The 18,045-nt window shown below is 36.2% G+C and overlaps 1 protein-coding gene across 1 annotated transcript in view; it reads right to left on the reverse strand.

The window, feature by feature from the left end:
* LOC141505561 (galactose-3-O-sulfotransferase 2-like) overlaps positions 1-17,619 on the reverse strand; it is a 24,605-nt gene extending 6,986 nt beyond the window's left edge. The window contains exon 1 of the mRNA XM_074211490.1: positions 17,546-17,619. Coding sequence (XP_074067591.1) covers positions 17,546-17,619 — 74 coding nt within the window. The remainder of the gene's footprint in view (positions 1-17,545) is intronic.
* Positions 17,620-18,045: the final 426 nt, after the last annotated feature.

Consider the following 18,045-nt stretch of genomic DNA (forward strand, 5'->3'; position numbering starts at 1 on the left):
TACATAATTCAAAGCACCTGGATTACAGACCAACCAATGATTGATTAATTTCACTGACCCCACCTCTCTCTCTCACTTTCCTTAATGCCACGATGGCCTTTTTCTCAATGCCAGGAAATGTGTTTTTCAAGGTAACTCTCTATTTGAAGAAGATAAGGCCACCGGGAGACTCAAGAAAGGACTTTTCATTGCATAAAAGGCTGATTTTGACCTAAAGCTAATTGAGGAAAGTAACTTAAAAGGAGATCTTTGCAAGAAACCACATTCAAATAAATAGCCTAGTTTGAGGTCCCATGGAGCCTTAGAGTTCCTAAAGCCTCGGGAACATATCTAAGGATATGCCTTTGGAAATGTTTGATTCTGAATGAAAACTCAGAGGCCACATTTTTCTGAGTTGTTATACAAAGTCAAATGGAGCATTGGCTTTGGGGGTGAGATGACAAATCTTCCAGTGAGGCTTACTCCTTATATATGGATAGGCTAGAAGAATTGGGGAGGCTTCATAGAGGCTGCATTGAAGGATATTATTTGATCAGTTCTAATTATTGGAAAATTGTTACTGATACCCAGCTTACCATTACTTGTTGTTATTCTTAGTTCTGGCCTTTGACACCAGACAGAACAAGGCTAATTTCCCTTATTGTTTTTCAGTCATTTCAGTCACCTCTGACTCTTTGTGACCCTATTTGGTATTTTATTTTCAAAGGTTTTAGAATGGTTTTGCCATTTTCTTCTCCAACTCATTTTAAAGGTGAGGAAAATGGGGCAAATAGGGTTAAGTGACTTGTCCAGTTACTAAGTTTCTAAGACAGGATTTATACTTTTTCAAAAACCTGAAGACAGTTATCTTGTCTAGTCTCCTCACTCTCAATCTTCTCATGTCTTCTCCAAGATAAACATTCCTAGTTTCTTCAACTGATTATCATATAACATGAACAGGAAAACCCTGGATAGTAACAACCATGAGTTGCATTGTAAGAATGGTGTCAAAGTCAAATAGAAAACTGTATATAAGGATAAATGTTGTCTTAGAAAACCATACATTAACATTGTTCACATTTTATTCTGTTTTTCTTTATTTTGTTAAATATTTCCTAATTACATTTTAATCTGGTTTAGGTCATGCTTGGGAGCCTGGGCATGCCCTTGAGTTGATATGCTGGACCTGGAGTCAGGAAGACTTGTGCTCAAATCTTTCTTTAGACTCTTACTAGTTTTTGACCCTGCACAGATCACTTAAGCACTTTCATCTTCTGTTTTCCTCAACTGTAAAATGAGAGGGCTGAATTTAATGACTTTTTTTTTTAGGTTTTTGCAAGGCAAATGGAGTTAAGTGGCTTGCCCAAGGCCACACAGCTAGGTAATTATCAAGTGTCTGAAGCCAGGTTGATGCTTCCCACCTAGCTGCCGAACAGAATTTAATGACTTTTAAAGTTTTATTGATATGTTTTATTTTTATACCACAAACATTCCCACTTCTCAAGAGATCTCCTGTAACAGAGTAAAGCATAATACCATGACATCATCTCAAATTACATGTAATATTCCGCATCTATGGTACCCCTTTTCTCTTTTTAAAAAATTAATAGAAATCTAGTTTGCTTCCTTAGCTCCCATTCCACTGGGAAAAGAATCATTATAACAAATTTGCGTGGTCAAAACATATTTCTTCAGTGGCTATATATGAAAATATGTACTCATTTTGCACCCCAAGTCCATTACCTTTCTGTCATACAGAGCATGTTGTCATCCTCAGTCTTCTGGAATGATCTAAGTATTGACTAACACTCTTGCAGCTTCCAAACTTGTTTGCTTTACAGTATTGTTATTATTGTATAAATGATATTCCTAGTTCTGCTCCTTTCTTCCAGTTCATACAAAAGTCCTCCATGACTTTGAAGGTCTCCTCTGGCTCTTAACTGATGATCCTGCAACCCTTCTCTAATTACTCTTCTTGAATTATGGCAGGGCAAGTTGAAACAAATGATGATATTGCATACCTGCAACAACGCAGCTTGTATTTAGGATGTCCTCACCCTGTCAGGAAGCGTCTTTGTGCCTTCAAGGCAAAGTATGATGAGCTGAAGGAAGCTGAGCACATGGCTATTGAAGGAATATCTCAAGGAAGTGCTGTTTAATCTTGGAAAGTGAATTCTATTTCTTCCTTTCTCATCACCTATACTCTGGACATTTCTGCTACACCTACAGAAATATATATCCTAGGAGACCTTAACTACTGTGGCATTCAGCCTTTGGAAGGATTAGCTGACTCAGCAACCTCTCCCTCTGATTGAATGGCTCCTCCCAAATCCTCCAGAACATTGAAGAAAGGCTCTCCATCTATGTCTTCATTTCTCCTCAGGCTAGGCTCAGGACTTCTCTACCATGCTCCTACCCTCATCAGTCTTAACCCATCACAACCCACTGAACTGTAGCTTATGTTTCCTTTTCTGTATGGTCCTTACCCATTAGAATGTAAGCTTTCTGAAGGCAAGGAACTATCTTTTTGCTTGTATTTTTGTTTACTTGTGTCTGACTCTTTGTGGCTCCATGAACCATATTATCTCTAAGGATTTTCTTTGCAAAGATACTGGAGAGGTCTGCCATTTCCTTCTCTAGCAGATTAAGGCAAACAGAGGTTAACTAACCTACCCAAAGTCACACTGATAGTGTCTGAGACCAGAGTTGAACTCAGGTCTTTCTTACTCTAGGCCTAGCTTAGCACATAAGCACTTGTTGTTTGTCCTTTATTTTATTTTAGGTTTTTGCAAGGCAATGGAGTTAAGTGGCTTGCCCAAGGCCACACAGCTAGGTAATTATTAAGTGTCTGAGACCAGGTTTGAACCCAGGTACTCCTGACTCCAGGGCCAGTGCTCTATCCACTGTGCCACCTAGCTGCCCCTGTTTGTCACATCACAGCATGACATTATTTATGACTTGTGCATGGATTAGATTTAAGTGAAGCAGAGTTGCACAAAGTCATCAGCCTCACTCACTCATCCAGTGTCTTCCAGTGGCAAAACATAAATTAAGATGACCATTAATGGTCTGCAATACACTTGTTGACATTGGAGATATCCAAGCTCTAAGCCTCCACAGTGTCTGGTCCAGGCACTTTCATGGCCATTTGAACAAACTGTTTTCAGCCACCCATTCCTCTGGGGGAAGTCTTTAACATGTTTGCATTGAACATCCCTGTAATTCACTGATGAATTCGGCTGCCTCCAACCTGGTTTAGCCCGTCTTACCAAGATGATTTACCAAGGTGTGGCTGCTGAGCATGCTATAGATTCTTGGAGCCATCGTTGAGAAGGTGAAAGAGTAGCCCTGAAAAAAGTCAGCAAGCCCTCACTCCAGAAACTCTTAATAAATGCCAGTTGATCCACTCGCTATTGAGTTTCTCCACTGAATACTTCTTCTCTTGGGGGTTGCTCTGAGTCTATTATGTTACGTGCTTTACTGTAACTCTGATCAGCAGGATATGGTCTATCAATTCAACAGGCATTCATCAAGGGTCTGCTTAGCAAGTAGAGAACCCCTAAGATTGCTATATTCGATCCAGTTAGTTTCCATAACAACAGAATGCACCCCTAATCCTGACTCACATTTTGCTAATTTATGCCCTTAATCACAACAGACACCTGGAAAAACAGGTATGTATGTAGGTATGTATGTATGTGCCTCTTAGAGGCAGGCATTAATTCCAATGCTTTGTTTGTTCATTTGGAACTTGGGGAACTTGGGACTGGAGAAATGGGATGTTAATAAGTTATTAAACAGTTAACCAAAGGAAGTTGACTTTGCCTTAACACAGCAAGGAGACAATAGCACTTAGTTTCTATAGGACACTCCCCTCATTCTCCACCTCGCTACCTTGTCTTTATAGGGAAACACAGAATACAGTAGCTACTTTGTCTTTCATTTACAGGGGCTGACTTCACATGGGAGAGCCGTTATCATGCCCTTTAGATGACCAGAAAACTGCTTGAACTGAGGCAGAAGCCAATTGGTTCTCAAGGACAGCGTTTTTTTGTCTCTTAAGGAAAATGAGTCCCTGTTTAAGGGAGTGGGAGGTGGGTGGGGGTGAGAACCTTGATCCTGTCACACCACCTATTGGGAAAATCATTTTGGGAAAATAACTTGTATCCTAGATTAGATTAAACTTTTATTAAGGGTTTGCTAGGTACAGGGGCACTATGCTAAACATGGGAAATACAAATATGAACCAAAGAAAGATAATCTGTGACCTCAAAGAGCCTAATGGGGGAAAAATATTTTTGATTAGTTGAAATATTAGAATTCAAAAGTTTTAAAAATTCAGTAGAATTATGAACACTTAAAAAATAACTACCAAACAAACCAGGACTTTCTACTTATGGAAAAGAACCTAGAGCTGGAAGGGATCTTTGTGATCATTTCCTCATTTTACAGACAGGGAAACTGAGACCATGAAGAATTAATTGATAAGCTCAAGGTTACATAGGAAGTAAATGTCAGAGGTATTTTCAAAACCAATCAATGACATCTCCACATGATGTTAATTTATGATGTGTGTGGACTAGATGCACAAAGTCACAGCCTCACTCACTCATTCTTTCAGAGTCTTCCAATGGCAAAACAAAAGTCAAGATGACTGTCAATGCACTGGAATATAAGAAATGACCTTATTGACATATACATATTCTACATATACAGATACTACAGCCCTTGTTCTTCTCACTGTGTTGTTGAACCAAAAGATGAACCAAAGATGAAAACAAATTGCCAGATTTCAGAGACTGACACAACTTTGCTTATTTACTCTTATCCTTCAGCTTTTTTTGCTTGAACTTAAAATTGAACTTGACCCTTGATTTGGCTCTGTCACCCTGGCTAGGCCTTCACTACAACCTTAAAACTTAATTACTTATTTAATTCTGTTTGTGTTTCTTTCAGTGGGGATAATAACCCCTATCTCCCAAGGTTATTGTAAGAATAAATTGAGGTGATATTTGCAAAGTATTTTGCAAATCTTAAAGTGCTATAAAAATCTATTTTTATTACTTTTACTATTATTTTTGCCATTACTATCATTTTTTATAAATAAAAGTATTACTACTTACTTATGACTTAATATTTTTACTATGACTATTCCTTTTTATTATTATTATTATTATTACTATTATTTCATAAAGTATTACTTTCTATTACTATTATTTTTACTATTCCTTTTACTTTATCAAGATTACTTTTACTAGTATTATCATTACTTTTACTATTACTATTGTTGCTGTTCTGTGCCTCTGATGGCCATCTGGATCTCACATTTGGTTCAAGGGGAGGGAGTGGAGGCTATGAGTCATGAGTTCTGACCAGGATGGGACACTGGGGATATCCTGGTCAGTGAAGTGGGAACTCCCTAAACTCCCTTCTGGCAGGAAAAACATCTTGCCTATTTTTTAAATCTTTTTTATCCTTCAATAGTCAACAAGATTCTTTGTTTTTTAGGTGTCTGCCCTGGATCCCATTCCAAATGAGGGAAAGCTCTAGTTGTGGCGTCTCATTATGAATTGCTACTTAGAGATAGATTTTCCACATAAACCAACCTTACTTGGATAAAAGAGCTCAATAAGGGCTCACTTGCTAAGGATCTGTCAATATTTCAACAAAATCCAGCAACTAACCCTAGAGGCCCATCACATTTACTGATGTATTGATTCTCTCCCATGGGGCTATTGGTCAGTTATTTGATAGGCTGAGCAGCATGTAGGCCTAAAGATGGATGTTTTCTGGTCCCTGCTTTGTGAATTTGACCTCCCACAGCAGTCTGATCACCCTGCCTTGGTAGCAGTGTCACTGGTGTCTCATTTTCCAGCCATGAGCTGGAGCATCACCCAATTAATCTTGACATGGTCTCCATCTCTTTAGAGAGACACAGGCTGCCCACCTATAGATTTGCCTCCAAGGCAATATGAACCAGACCCAGTCATTACACATCACAAGGCTTCTTGAAGTGACTTGGTCCCTCATGTGGCACTGTCTGCTCTCTTTACTACTCATCCATTGTATTGGAAGTTTAGATCACCAGAGGAGGAAGATTGACCTGTTGGGATGGACTCCTCTGGAGGCTACTGCTTAATGTTATAAAGTGGATTTGTCCATTCCAGGGGGTCCAGCCCTCATAGAGTCCCCCTCTTTTTTTCAAGCATGAAGCTTTTCCTAATGTTTTCAACTACTCATGCCTTCTCTCCCTAGCTATTTTGTATTTAAATAAATCTGTATAAAATCATATATAATAACAATAGCTAGCATTTATATAAGCACCTATCATGTGCCAGTTACTAAGCTCTTCACAGATATTCTCACTTGATCCTCACAACAACCCTGAGAAGGAGGTGCAATTATTATCCTCATTTTATAGTGAAAAAGTGAGGCAGAGAGAGGTGAAGTGACTATCCCAAGGTCATACAACTAATAAGTATATAACCACCTACTATATGCTACAACTATTATCTCAGTTGATTGTCACAACAAACTTGGGAAGCAGTGTTATTATTATTCCCCTTATACAGTTGAGGAAACTGAGATAGAGACTAAATGACTTGTCCAGGGTCACACAGTTAATAAGTATCTGAGGCTCAATTTGAACTCAGGTCTCCCTGACTCTAGAACACATTATATGCTTTCCTAGTAGAATGTCATATCAAGAAGACATGAGTTCAAATTTGACCTCAGACATTCACTAGCTGTGTGACTCTGAGCAAATCACTTCCCTGTTGTCTGCCTCAATTTCCTCAACTGCAAAATAAAGATTATAGTAAAAAGCTACCTGACAAGGTTATTGTGAGAATTGACTGACAAGCCTGTTAGTACACAGCCAGTGTCTAATAATTGCTTGTTCCCTTCCTTTCTTCGTAATAAGGAATTATTTCATTTTTTGTTATATGAATCACCTCTCACAGTGCCTGCTACATAGCAGATGCTTTATAAATGTTTCTTGATTGTTTGAAATTCTATAACTTAGGCTTCTTTAGTGTTGACCAGCATTTCAAAATGATGCTTTGATGTGGTCTTTTTTCCTTCCAATATATTAGATTTTCAAGACAATGTCTTTTCTATTCAATAAATGAAGAAAACGAAAACTTTGCTTTCCAAACACCTCCTCTGAGTTTGACATTGGATTCAGGATTCTAGAATCTCTCTCTTCTGGACACTAGTTTAGATGATTGCTAGGAGCCTAAGTAGTTGATCAATTTATGAGGTTAGCAGTGAGCTAGATGACCTCTGGGATTTCCCTCCCTTCTAGCCTTAGTGGTCTCATATTTCCAAGTTAGCTGTGTAGTAATGTTGCCATTCAGGTTCTAATGGCCAGCTTGGCCACCGCTTAGTGATACCCTTATTGTCTTTGGGTTTAAGCTACCACTCTCTCTCCTCTGTTTGGAGGATATTTCCTACTTACTTCACTTTTATTTATTCCATCTCTTCCCTGCTTCTTCTTCTCCTCATCAATGTACTTGACTGACTTTGGCTGGTGTATACAGTAGAGGATGCCTTGGAAGGGTTTTTAAATGTATTTGGTGAGTGCAGATATGAAGGCATGTGTATTATTAGGGAAATAACATATATATTATTAGACCAAGTCATTTGAGGGCTAGCAAATCTTGTGTTAGGATATCTCAATACCAATATGTCTTCTCTTCATTCCAGGCTGATTTTGAGCTAAAATCATAGACCTCAGAGTACCACAAAGTTGATGGAAGTCTTTGTAGAGTGCTAAATTAGAGGTCAAGCTATGACCCAGAAACAGGAGAACCTGTAAACCATCATTATTATTATTATTATTATCAGAGAGATTGCCCAGGTGTCTCTTGCAGCTAAGTCAACGGTGTAATGAAATGTCCAGAGTCTACCAAGAGACACTTCCATCCTTTGCTCCTTTGCTCTCTCCTCCTGCCAACTCCCAAGAGATGATGTAGTTGTTTGGTCATTTCAGTCATGTGGATCTCTTTGTGACCACCTTTGGGGTTTTCTTGGCAAAGATACTAGAGTGGTTTATCATTTTCTTCTCCAGTTTATTTTACACATGAGAAAACTGAGGCAAAGAGTGCTACGTGACTTGCCCAGGGTCATAGCTGATAAGTTTCTGAGATTGGATTTGAATCAATGAGGATGAGTTGACTCCAGGACTGGCACTCTATCCTCTGTATCACCTAGTTGCCTCCCAAGAGATATACCCAGAATAAGATGAAGAAAATGTATTTTCTTTCATTTTTGCCTAACATATTTAACCCTAGTAGAGTCAGCAGAACAAGTTCAATTCCTCACTTGGCTACTTACATACTTCCTTTGTGATCAAGAGCAAGTCACTTCACTGATTCTTATACCCTATACATTTGGAATGAAGATTCTTTTCCTGCTCTAAGTCCTATGATGCCAGCTGTTATCTGACTCCATCAGATAATAAGCTATTTGTATGCTTTTCAGATTTTCCCCCTTTCTGAGGAAGTCAGACAATTAGAGTACATTCACAGACTTCATTCTTTTCCATCATTAAACAATAGGCTTATTAATAATATCCTTTCAGATTTATCTAGCATCTTTCCCCCAGAAAACCCAAATCAGTACATACTAATAGAATTCCAGATGAGAGGAGGAAGGGCCAAATCTAGGCAAAATAGTAAAAATTACATTTTAAAGTATTTTCTGTACTTTCTCACTTCCATTTTTGACCCACCTTTCTCTCATCATGTCTCGCAGATGCCCAATCCCCTCATACTGCTCCTTTGGTTGTTTAGAGTCCCCTCCTTTGAGGCAGATCTGTGAAATAGTATCCCCTTAAGGCTAGCTTGGGGAGAGGCAGGTTGTTAACAATAAAACAGCACTGTATTCTGAGGTAGAAAAACCACTGTGAATGGCAGCATGTGGTCTTGAATAAGTCAATATTCTTTTTTGGGGGCCTCAGTTTCTTCATCTTGAAATATATAATGTGAAGGATTAGGACAACCCAGTTTTCATAACTAGGCCATCCAAATCAAGAAAGAGTACTAAATATTGAAGATGATTGGGAAACCCAATGGGGAACCATGGTGGATCATTGTTCCAGCCCAAGATTGCAGATTCTTCCCACAAGAAGAGTCACAGGGACCATGACAATGACTGTAACCCTATTGCTTTTACCCTGGACGGGATCCTTGATTTAGCCCTTTTTGGAGTACCTAGGTCTGGGAAATGGAAGGATTGGGCTTGATAACTTCTAAACATCTTTCTAGCTCTAAATTTATAATTCTTTCCCTCTCTCTTCCATAAAAGTATACCTGTGTTCGATCAGAGTCTTGCATCTAGTCATTTTGTAAATTTTATAAAATATATATGTATATATATATATATATAAATTGTACAAAAATTTTATATGTAAATATAAAATTATAGCTAATTTTATAAAACTAATAACATTAATGGTAGGTGAGTGCAGTAGCAAGAATGTTGAATTTGAAGGCAGACAACTTGGCTTCCAGTCTTGGTTCTGCCATATCTGCCCTGTGCTACCCCTCTGGGTCTCTGTTTCTTTATTAGTAAAAAGAAGAGATTGGGTTATATGATCTCTAAGGTCTTTACTAGCTTTTAATCCTATGATCTTATGGTACTAAATAGTCTAGTAGCCTCTTTTTGTAAACTTAGTAGTAATAATGATAATGTCTGTGGTGGCTAGGTGGCACAGTGGGTATAGCAGCGGCTCTGAAATCAGGAGTACCTGAGTTCAAATCTAAGCTCAGACACTTAATAATTACGTAGCTGTGTGGCCTTGGGCAAGCCACTTAACCCCATTTGCCTTGCAAAAAACCTAAAAACAAAAATAATGATAGCATATGTAGAGCACTATAAAGTCTGCAAAATACTTTACAAATATTCTCTCTCATTAAGATTAAGTGACTTACCCAGGGTCACATATTTAGTAAGTGCTTAAGACAGGACATGAACTCAGATCCTTCTGACTCAACAGCCAGTGTGCTATATACTGTGCCACCTAGCTGCACCATTAATATTATCTCATTTGAGATGAAGTCACATTCACTGATGAAGAAATAAAATATTTTACTATTTACCCAAATTTATGCTAAAAAACTGAAATCTAAATGAAATGGATAAATATTTGTAAAAATCATAAATTGCCTCGATTAGCAGAAATAAAGAACTTAAATAATCCTGTCTTAGAAAAATAAATTGAAATGGGTACAGTAACAGCAACATTGTTCAAAGAATAACTGTGAATGACTAAGCTACTCTGGGTATTATAAATATTCACATCAGCTACAAAAGATCTATGAAGGAAGATGTTATCCATCTCCAGAGAAAGAATTAATAAATAGGTATGCATAGTATGGTTTTACACAAATGCTTGTGTGTGTATATATATATATATATATATACATATATATATATATATATGTATATATATATATATACACACAAATCTATCCATCCTTCTATTTATCATTTATCTATCATCCATCCATCTATCATCTATCTATCTATCTATCTATCTATCTATCTATCTATCTGTATCAAATGGTAACTTTTGCTAGTGTGGGGTGGGGGGAGGGAGACAGCTTGGAATTTATACTGTAATAAAAGTAAATTTAATTTAAGAATTCAAAACAATATGGAATACTTATCTGAAGTCCTGTAGAGTGAAGAAATTGGAAACAAAAGAACAACAAATACTCTAACTATATCATATAATTAAAGATTATAACTACAAAAAAACACCAGTCTAAATGTAAACACAAAGTCTAAAGGTATTTGAAAATAAGAACATTGCTATGTTAAATGTAATATATCTATATTTTTGGTTAGGTTTAACAATAAGTAAATAACAGAAATTTTATGGACTTGTGGAATCATTTGACATATTTTATTATTTTTGCCATTTTTATAACTTTATTTTCTCTTGGATCTGTCTAGATAAAGTTGAATATTTGTATCAGATACATGCTAGTAAATTTTTAACAATGGTCTTTGTGGAAAAAATATGCTCATATGACTTTAAAGTTTACTTTGCATGATATTTTCTCTATCATTTTCATAAGTCCAGATAATTGATAAAACAATAAAAAAGAAAAATAAATTGAACAAGCCATAAATAAATTTTGAAAGGAGAAATAAAAATAGGATTAGATGGACCTACAAGGGAATTCTATTGAATATTTAAAGAACAATTAATTTCTATACCACATAAACTGGGAAAAAATAGGAAAAGAAATGGTCCTACCAAATTCTTTCTGTGACATAAATCAGGTTTTGATACCTAAACTGGGGAGTCAAAATAGAGAAAGAAAACTATAGACCAATTTTTTTAATGCAATTTGGAGCAAAAAATTTTATAGAAAATACTAGTAAGGAGATTGTAGTAACATATTTTAAAGATCCAACATTATGATTATTAGATTTATATAGAACTACAACATAGGGATGATATTGGGAAAAGTATAAATATATTTGACCAAATTAATAATAATGGTAATAATAATAATAATAATAATAATAACCTTATGATTATATCAAAGAATATAGAAAAATCATTTGACAAGATTTATCCATCCCTATTGAAAATGCTAGGCAGCATAGGAATCAACTTATCTTTCCTTAACATGATAAGTAATAGTTATCTTTTAAAAACATTTTTGTTTTAGAAAGACAATGGAGTAAGGTGACTTGTCTAAGGTCACAGAGTTAAGTGATTATTAAGTCCCAGGTTGGCTTTGTCTGAGTCCAGGGCCAGTGCTCTATCCACTGCACCACCTAGCTGCCCCAAGTAATACTATCTAAAACCAAGAACTAGTATAAGAGATAAACTAGAGGTCTTTCAAATAAGATCAGGAGTAAGGCAAAGATATTTATTATCACCATTACTATTTAATATAGTGTTAAAAATGATAGCTACAGCAACAGTATGAGAAAGAGAAACTGAAGGAATAAGCATTGACAAAGAAGAAACAAAATTATTATTTTTTTGCAGATTATATGATGATTTGCTTCAAAAATCTTTTGTCATATAGCTAGTATCTGAGGTCAGATGTGAACTCTTGAAAATGAGTTTTTCTGTCTCCAAGTCCAGCACTCTATCCACTATACCTCCTAGCTAGCCAGTAAAAAAAATAATTGAAGTGATTTAAAACTTCAATAAAGTTGCAGGATATAACATAAACTCACAAGAATTGTCAGCATTTTTGGATATCACTAACAAAATTCAGCAGGAAGAGACAGAGAATTCCATTCAAAATAATCACAGACAGTTTAAAATATTTGGGATTCTACCTGACAAGACACACAAACAGGAACTATATGAATATGATTACAAAAAGCTCTTTTATGCAAATAAAGACAGATCTAAATTATTGAAGAAATTAATTGCTCATGGGTAGACTAAGTCAATAAAATAAAAATGACAATACTACCTAAATTAATTTGCTTATTTGGTACCATGCTAAGCAAACTACAAAAGGATTACTTCATAGATTTAGATAAAATATCAAATTTCATCTGGAGGATCTAAAGGTCAAGAATATCAATGGAAGTAATGTATAAAAATGGGAGGGAAGAAGGCTTAGCAGCACCTATACCTCACACTATACTACAAACTCACAACTGTCAAATGACTTGGTACTGCTAAAGAGGTTGACCAATGGAACAGATTAAGTATACAATATGAAAATGCAAACAAACTTAGTAGTCTACTGTTTGCTAAGATCTCAGCTATTGGAACAAAAACTTGCTATTCAACAAAAACTTATGGGAAAACTGGAAAGCAGTCTGGTAGAGACTCGATATAGACTAAAAACTCATATTGTACACCAAGTCAATCTCTAAATGGGTGATTTAGACATAAAGGGTAGTATCAAACAGAGAAGGGACACATGGAAGAAATTACTTTAAAGGTCTATTACTAGATCTTGGAAAAAGTCATAATTAAGAAATAAGGAAGTTCACAGAAGGTGAAATGGACAAACTTGACTATGTATAATTTTAAAAGTTTGTGCATAAGCAAAACTAGTTCAGTTAAAATTAGTAAAAAAGCAGGAAATTGGGAAAAAGATCTTTGCCATTAGTTTGTCTGATATGTATGTATATGTGTAATTCAATTTTATAAGAATAAGACCCCCCAAAAGCATGGGGATGTCCATCAAGAACCATTTCTTCAGAGGAAGAAATTCAAATTATCAGTGGCTCTGTGAAAAAATGTTCTAAATCATTATTAATTACAGAAATGCAAATTGAGACAACTGGAGCTTCTACCTTGTACCTATTGAAATAGTGAAGGAAAAGGAAAGGGGAAAAAAAGGAAAAAAGGAAAACAAGAATTTCTGGAAGAGCTGTGGGAAAAAAATAGGTACACTGGTACACTAATACACTATTGCTGGAACTGTAAACTTGCCCAACTATTCTGGAAAGCAATTTGGAACTATGCCCAAAAAGTTATTAAATTGCACTACCCTTTGACCAGTGATACCACTGCTATTTCTAGACTCCAAAGGGATCAAAGAAAGAGGAAAAGATCCTATATGTGCAAAATTATTTATAATCCCTCTTTTTGTAGTGACAAAGAATTGAAAACTAGGGGATGTCCATCAAATGACTGAACATGTTATAGTATACAAATTATTGTGATACAGGAAATAAGGAAGGGAATGTTTCAGAGATGCCCGGGATGAAGTGAGCAGATTCAGAAGAACAATTTAAACAATAAGAAAACTATTGTAAAGATAATTGACTCTGAAAAACAAGCAACTTTAGAAGAATTAGATACTGTTCAAGACAATGCCTAGCTACATTTCCAGAAGACTAATGATGAAACATGCAACTTATCGAGAGAGAGAGAGAGAGAGAGAGAGAGAGAGAGAGAGAGAGAGAGAGAGAGAGGCAATGGGCTCAAAGTACTAATGAAGATATATGAAAATATATCTATCTTCAACCATATCCCCATAGATAAATAAATATAGAGACAGATATATCTCTAGTTACTTCTATAGTACATACACATACAGAGGTTTATATATGTATATGAATATACACATACATACGTACATGTTTATATAAGTATGTTTTTGGGTATAATATAGCCAATGTGGAAATTTGTTTTGCTTGACTACACATGTTTGTAATGAGCTTTTCCTTCTTTCTCAAAGGGTCAATGAGAAGGTGGGAGGGAGAAAATATGGAACTAAAAATAAAATAAAATAAAATTGCATTTCACAAAACTATCTCATTTGGTCCTCTCAATAAACTTGGGAGGTAGGTGCTATTAATATCCCCATTTTACAGATGAGGAACCTGAATTAGAAAAACAGTTAAATGACTTGCCCAAGGACACACAAATAGTAAACACCTGCATGGCCAGATTTGAATGCAGGGCTTCCTAACACCAGGTCCAGCACATTTTGAGCTGTGCCACTTCATTTGCCCATAGAAATTTACTACTTTAATCAAAGGAATGAATGTATATGAAAGAAATTAGGAATCATTGTAGAAAAATAGGGAAGCTATTTTGGTATCTGTCTAGTTCCCCTAAAATCATACCACACAGATATTCTCTTACTCAAAAGAGATTCCCCAAATGAATTCAGCAAAAGACAAAACTAAGTGTTGATGCAGAAATGAAGGAACTTGGAGCATCTCAGTGGATAGAGCACTGGCCCTGGGGTCAGGAGGGCCTGAGTTCAAATATGACCTCAGACACTTAATAATTATGTAACTGTGTGAACTTGGGCAAGCCACTTAACCCCATTGCCTTGCAAAGAAAGAAAGAGAGAAAGAAAGAAAGAAATGAAGGAACTCCCTTATGTTTCTCCACCATCACTTAACTTATAAATGTCAAGGGTAGGGGAGTTGTACCCAAGTCTTCCTTCCAAGGTCCAAGACCAGTTCTCTATCCAGATCTTAGGATCAAAGGTTTGGAACTTTGGGGAGGGACCTCAGAGACATTGACTCCAACACCCTTATTTTACTGCCTGAGGAATTAAAGGGAGAGGCAGGTTGATAGAATGGAAGAAGCCTTGGATTTAAATCAGGAGACCCAGATTCAAGTTCTTGCTGTGATATTTGCTAGTTGTGTGATCACAAGAAAGTCACATATTCTCTCTGAGCTTCCATTTCTTCATCTGTAATTGTGAGCTAATATTATTATAATCATCTCTATTTCTCCAAATATACTAGCATCAACTCAGAGGTTTGGAAGGGAAAGAGTCATTGGGTAAGCACCACATTGTTAACCATTTGGAGGTGGTTTAATTTTACTTATAAGAATTTATTCTTCTGCATAAGACACAGAAAGAGTAAGTTCCCCTCCCCCCATTGTACATATGGGGAAACTGAGGTCCAGAGTTTGCATTTTAACAAGGCTTTGGTAGGGTTAAAACAAAAAGTCAGATCTTCTAACTCTAGATCTGCTTTTGTTACTTTGTGCTTTCTTTATCAGATATGAAAGTTAATTTAAAAATTTTCCTATCAGATATGAAAGTTAATTTAAAAATTTTCCTATCAGATATGAAAGTTAATTTAAAAATTTTCCTATCGTGTTTCCAATTTGCCATTGTCAATCCAAGTTTCAATAAGGAAAGAGTAAATAAGAGATCAAAAGAAGCTAATCTTGTTCTTAGTAAATATCTATTACTGAATGCTTCCCCCCACCCCGATTTCTCAATTAATTTATCTTAGGGTTCTTAGGAAAGAGAATCATGGACACCCTACTAGACATGCTGGCAGTAAAGACCACTTCGTTAGAAAGGTAAGGATGAGACCACTTTCTTTTTTTAAAACAGATTATGAAATTTGATTTTCCAGACATTAGTAAACTAGAGAAGAATGTGGAATTTCCAATTTTCGTAGAGAAGTAAATGGAATTTCTTGGAATTAGAAGTAGAATAGGGACTGGAGGAATGGTGGTGTTTGGTGGAGACAGCAGGGGAAGTTGGGTCACATTTTTTTTCTAGAGTACCTTTTAATAACATAGAAGATCTAATGGAGCCCTCAGGTAACTTTTAGGAGGTACTATTTTTGATGAATTAATGTAGAAAATTTCAACAAATTGAAATAGTTTCTTTATACTTGGCTGGGCAACCTCAGTGAGGCTACTAGGGATTGACTTCACATTATAGGTAACAGGAAAAAAAATGACACTTTTATGATATCTGTTTTCTTTTCTAGGTAATGGGTTTCAGTGACTTGCCCAAGGCCACACAGCTAGATAATTATTATGTGTCTGAAGCCAGATTTGAACTCAGTTCCTCCTGACTCCAGGGCCGGTACTCTATCCACTGCACCACCTAGCCGCCCTCTTTTATAATATCTGTAAAATAAGGGTGCTGGACTCCATGCCTCTGAAGTCCCTCCTCAAAGTTCCAAATCTTTGATCCTATGATCTAGGACCAGCATATCCCACTGGACAGAAGGCTAGTCTTGGAACCAGAAGACTTGGATTCACATTCCCACCCCTGACATTTACAGGCTATGTGACTCTGAAAAGTCAATCAGCATCTGAGTGCTTTGGACAACTTAGACCACAAGTTTCAGAGAAGTTGTTAAGTTGTTGAAAGAGGAAGTTCTTGACTGGGAGCTTCTGATATCAATGAAATCACAGGTCCCATGATTATCTCTATGATCTTATATATTTGCTGCTTTTTCAAGATTGTATGTCATGAAGTTTCATAATAAAAGAAAGGCTTATCAGAGATAGTGAAATCTGAACTATAGAATATTTTAGAGAAATGTAGTTTTATTAGTCATTCAACAAATTTTATTTTACATAAATAAGTTATATACATGTGTAATTTACATATAGTTATCAGAATGAAAAGTGACAGTTTAATCTAGCATTCATTAACCAGAAACCATCTTATACCTTCTTTAATGAATAAAATCATTAAAAATACAATAATCAATATCAAAAAGAAATTTCCCTTAAAGTTAACCATCCCACCTCAGCTTTAAAAAACCTATTAATTTGTGATGCACAGCTAAGAAGTAGGTGTAATTTTGAATCAGACCAGATCTAATACAAGAAGGTCTTTACCATAAAAGAATATGAGGGGGAAAAACTGAGACAACCCCAATAAGTTTCTCTCTGTGAAATGGTGGGGGCAGCAAAATACCTGGGAATTATTCCTGATTTCCTTAATTCAAAGTTTGCTTTCTCTACCACCATAATTCCAGGAGATATTAGATGGGACCCAAACTGATATTTCCTCAGAAAGAAGTTATAAAAGATTCTCCACTTCTATCAAGTTGCTAATAACTACTTTTGCTTAAGAAACAAGACCTGCAACCATGTGACTAAAAGGCATGAAACAGAATTTCTTTTCCTATTTTTTTCTCTTTTCTTTTCCCCACCTTCTTTTTCTGTTTTGTCCACTCTGCTTCTCTTTTCCTCCCACTCTTTTGTCTTCACCTGTACTTCAGTTCTTTTTCTTACCCATTACCTTCTTTGACTCTGCTCAGAAGCAGCTCCAAAGGGGAAAAGAACTTCAAAAGAATGAGATTGAAAAAAAAAGATTTTTGAGTCTCATCTACTTACTTCAACACATACATGATGCTCTTCTCAGAAGGTGTACCTTTCTCGAGCACTCCCAGATTAGTCTGCTCCAACATGAATCTATACATATTTAAATAAAGTACTAGATCATTCCTTTCCCTGGAGAGATTAATTGTTCAAATAACTCCTCCTAGTTAATCTCAATTAGAGAGAAACAAATATCATGGAATGAACACACACACACACACGTGCACCATGTAAGCCTAACTAAATCAATATTGAATCACTTCAGAACTTAGGGGAATGGCCAGTTGTGGTCTTGGGGAGTGTTAGGGAATGGGGCTTTTAAAATGTGCCTTAATTTTTCTTTCTATTTAATAGTTGTTGTTCCCCTTTTTTCATATGCCAAGAAGGGCAAATGGGACAGTTTTAATTCTTAGCTTAATGCATTACTATAGTTAGTCTTTGGGCCATGAGATAGTGGTGGTTTGCAGAGACAGGGCAAGGAGCTAGACCTGAATTAGGAGACTTTGGTTAGGCAT

This window comes from Macrotis lagotis, chromosome 1 (assembly GCF_037893015.1).
Source record: "Macrotis lagotis isolate mMagLag1 chromosome 1, bilby.v1.9.chrom.fasta, whole genome shotgun sequence".
NCBI lineage: Eukaryota > Metazoa > Chordata > Mammalia > Peramelemorphia > Peramelidae > Macrotis > Macrotis lagotis.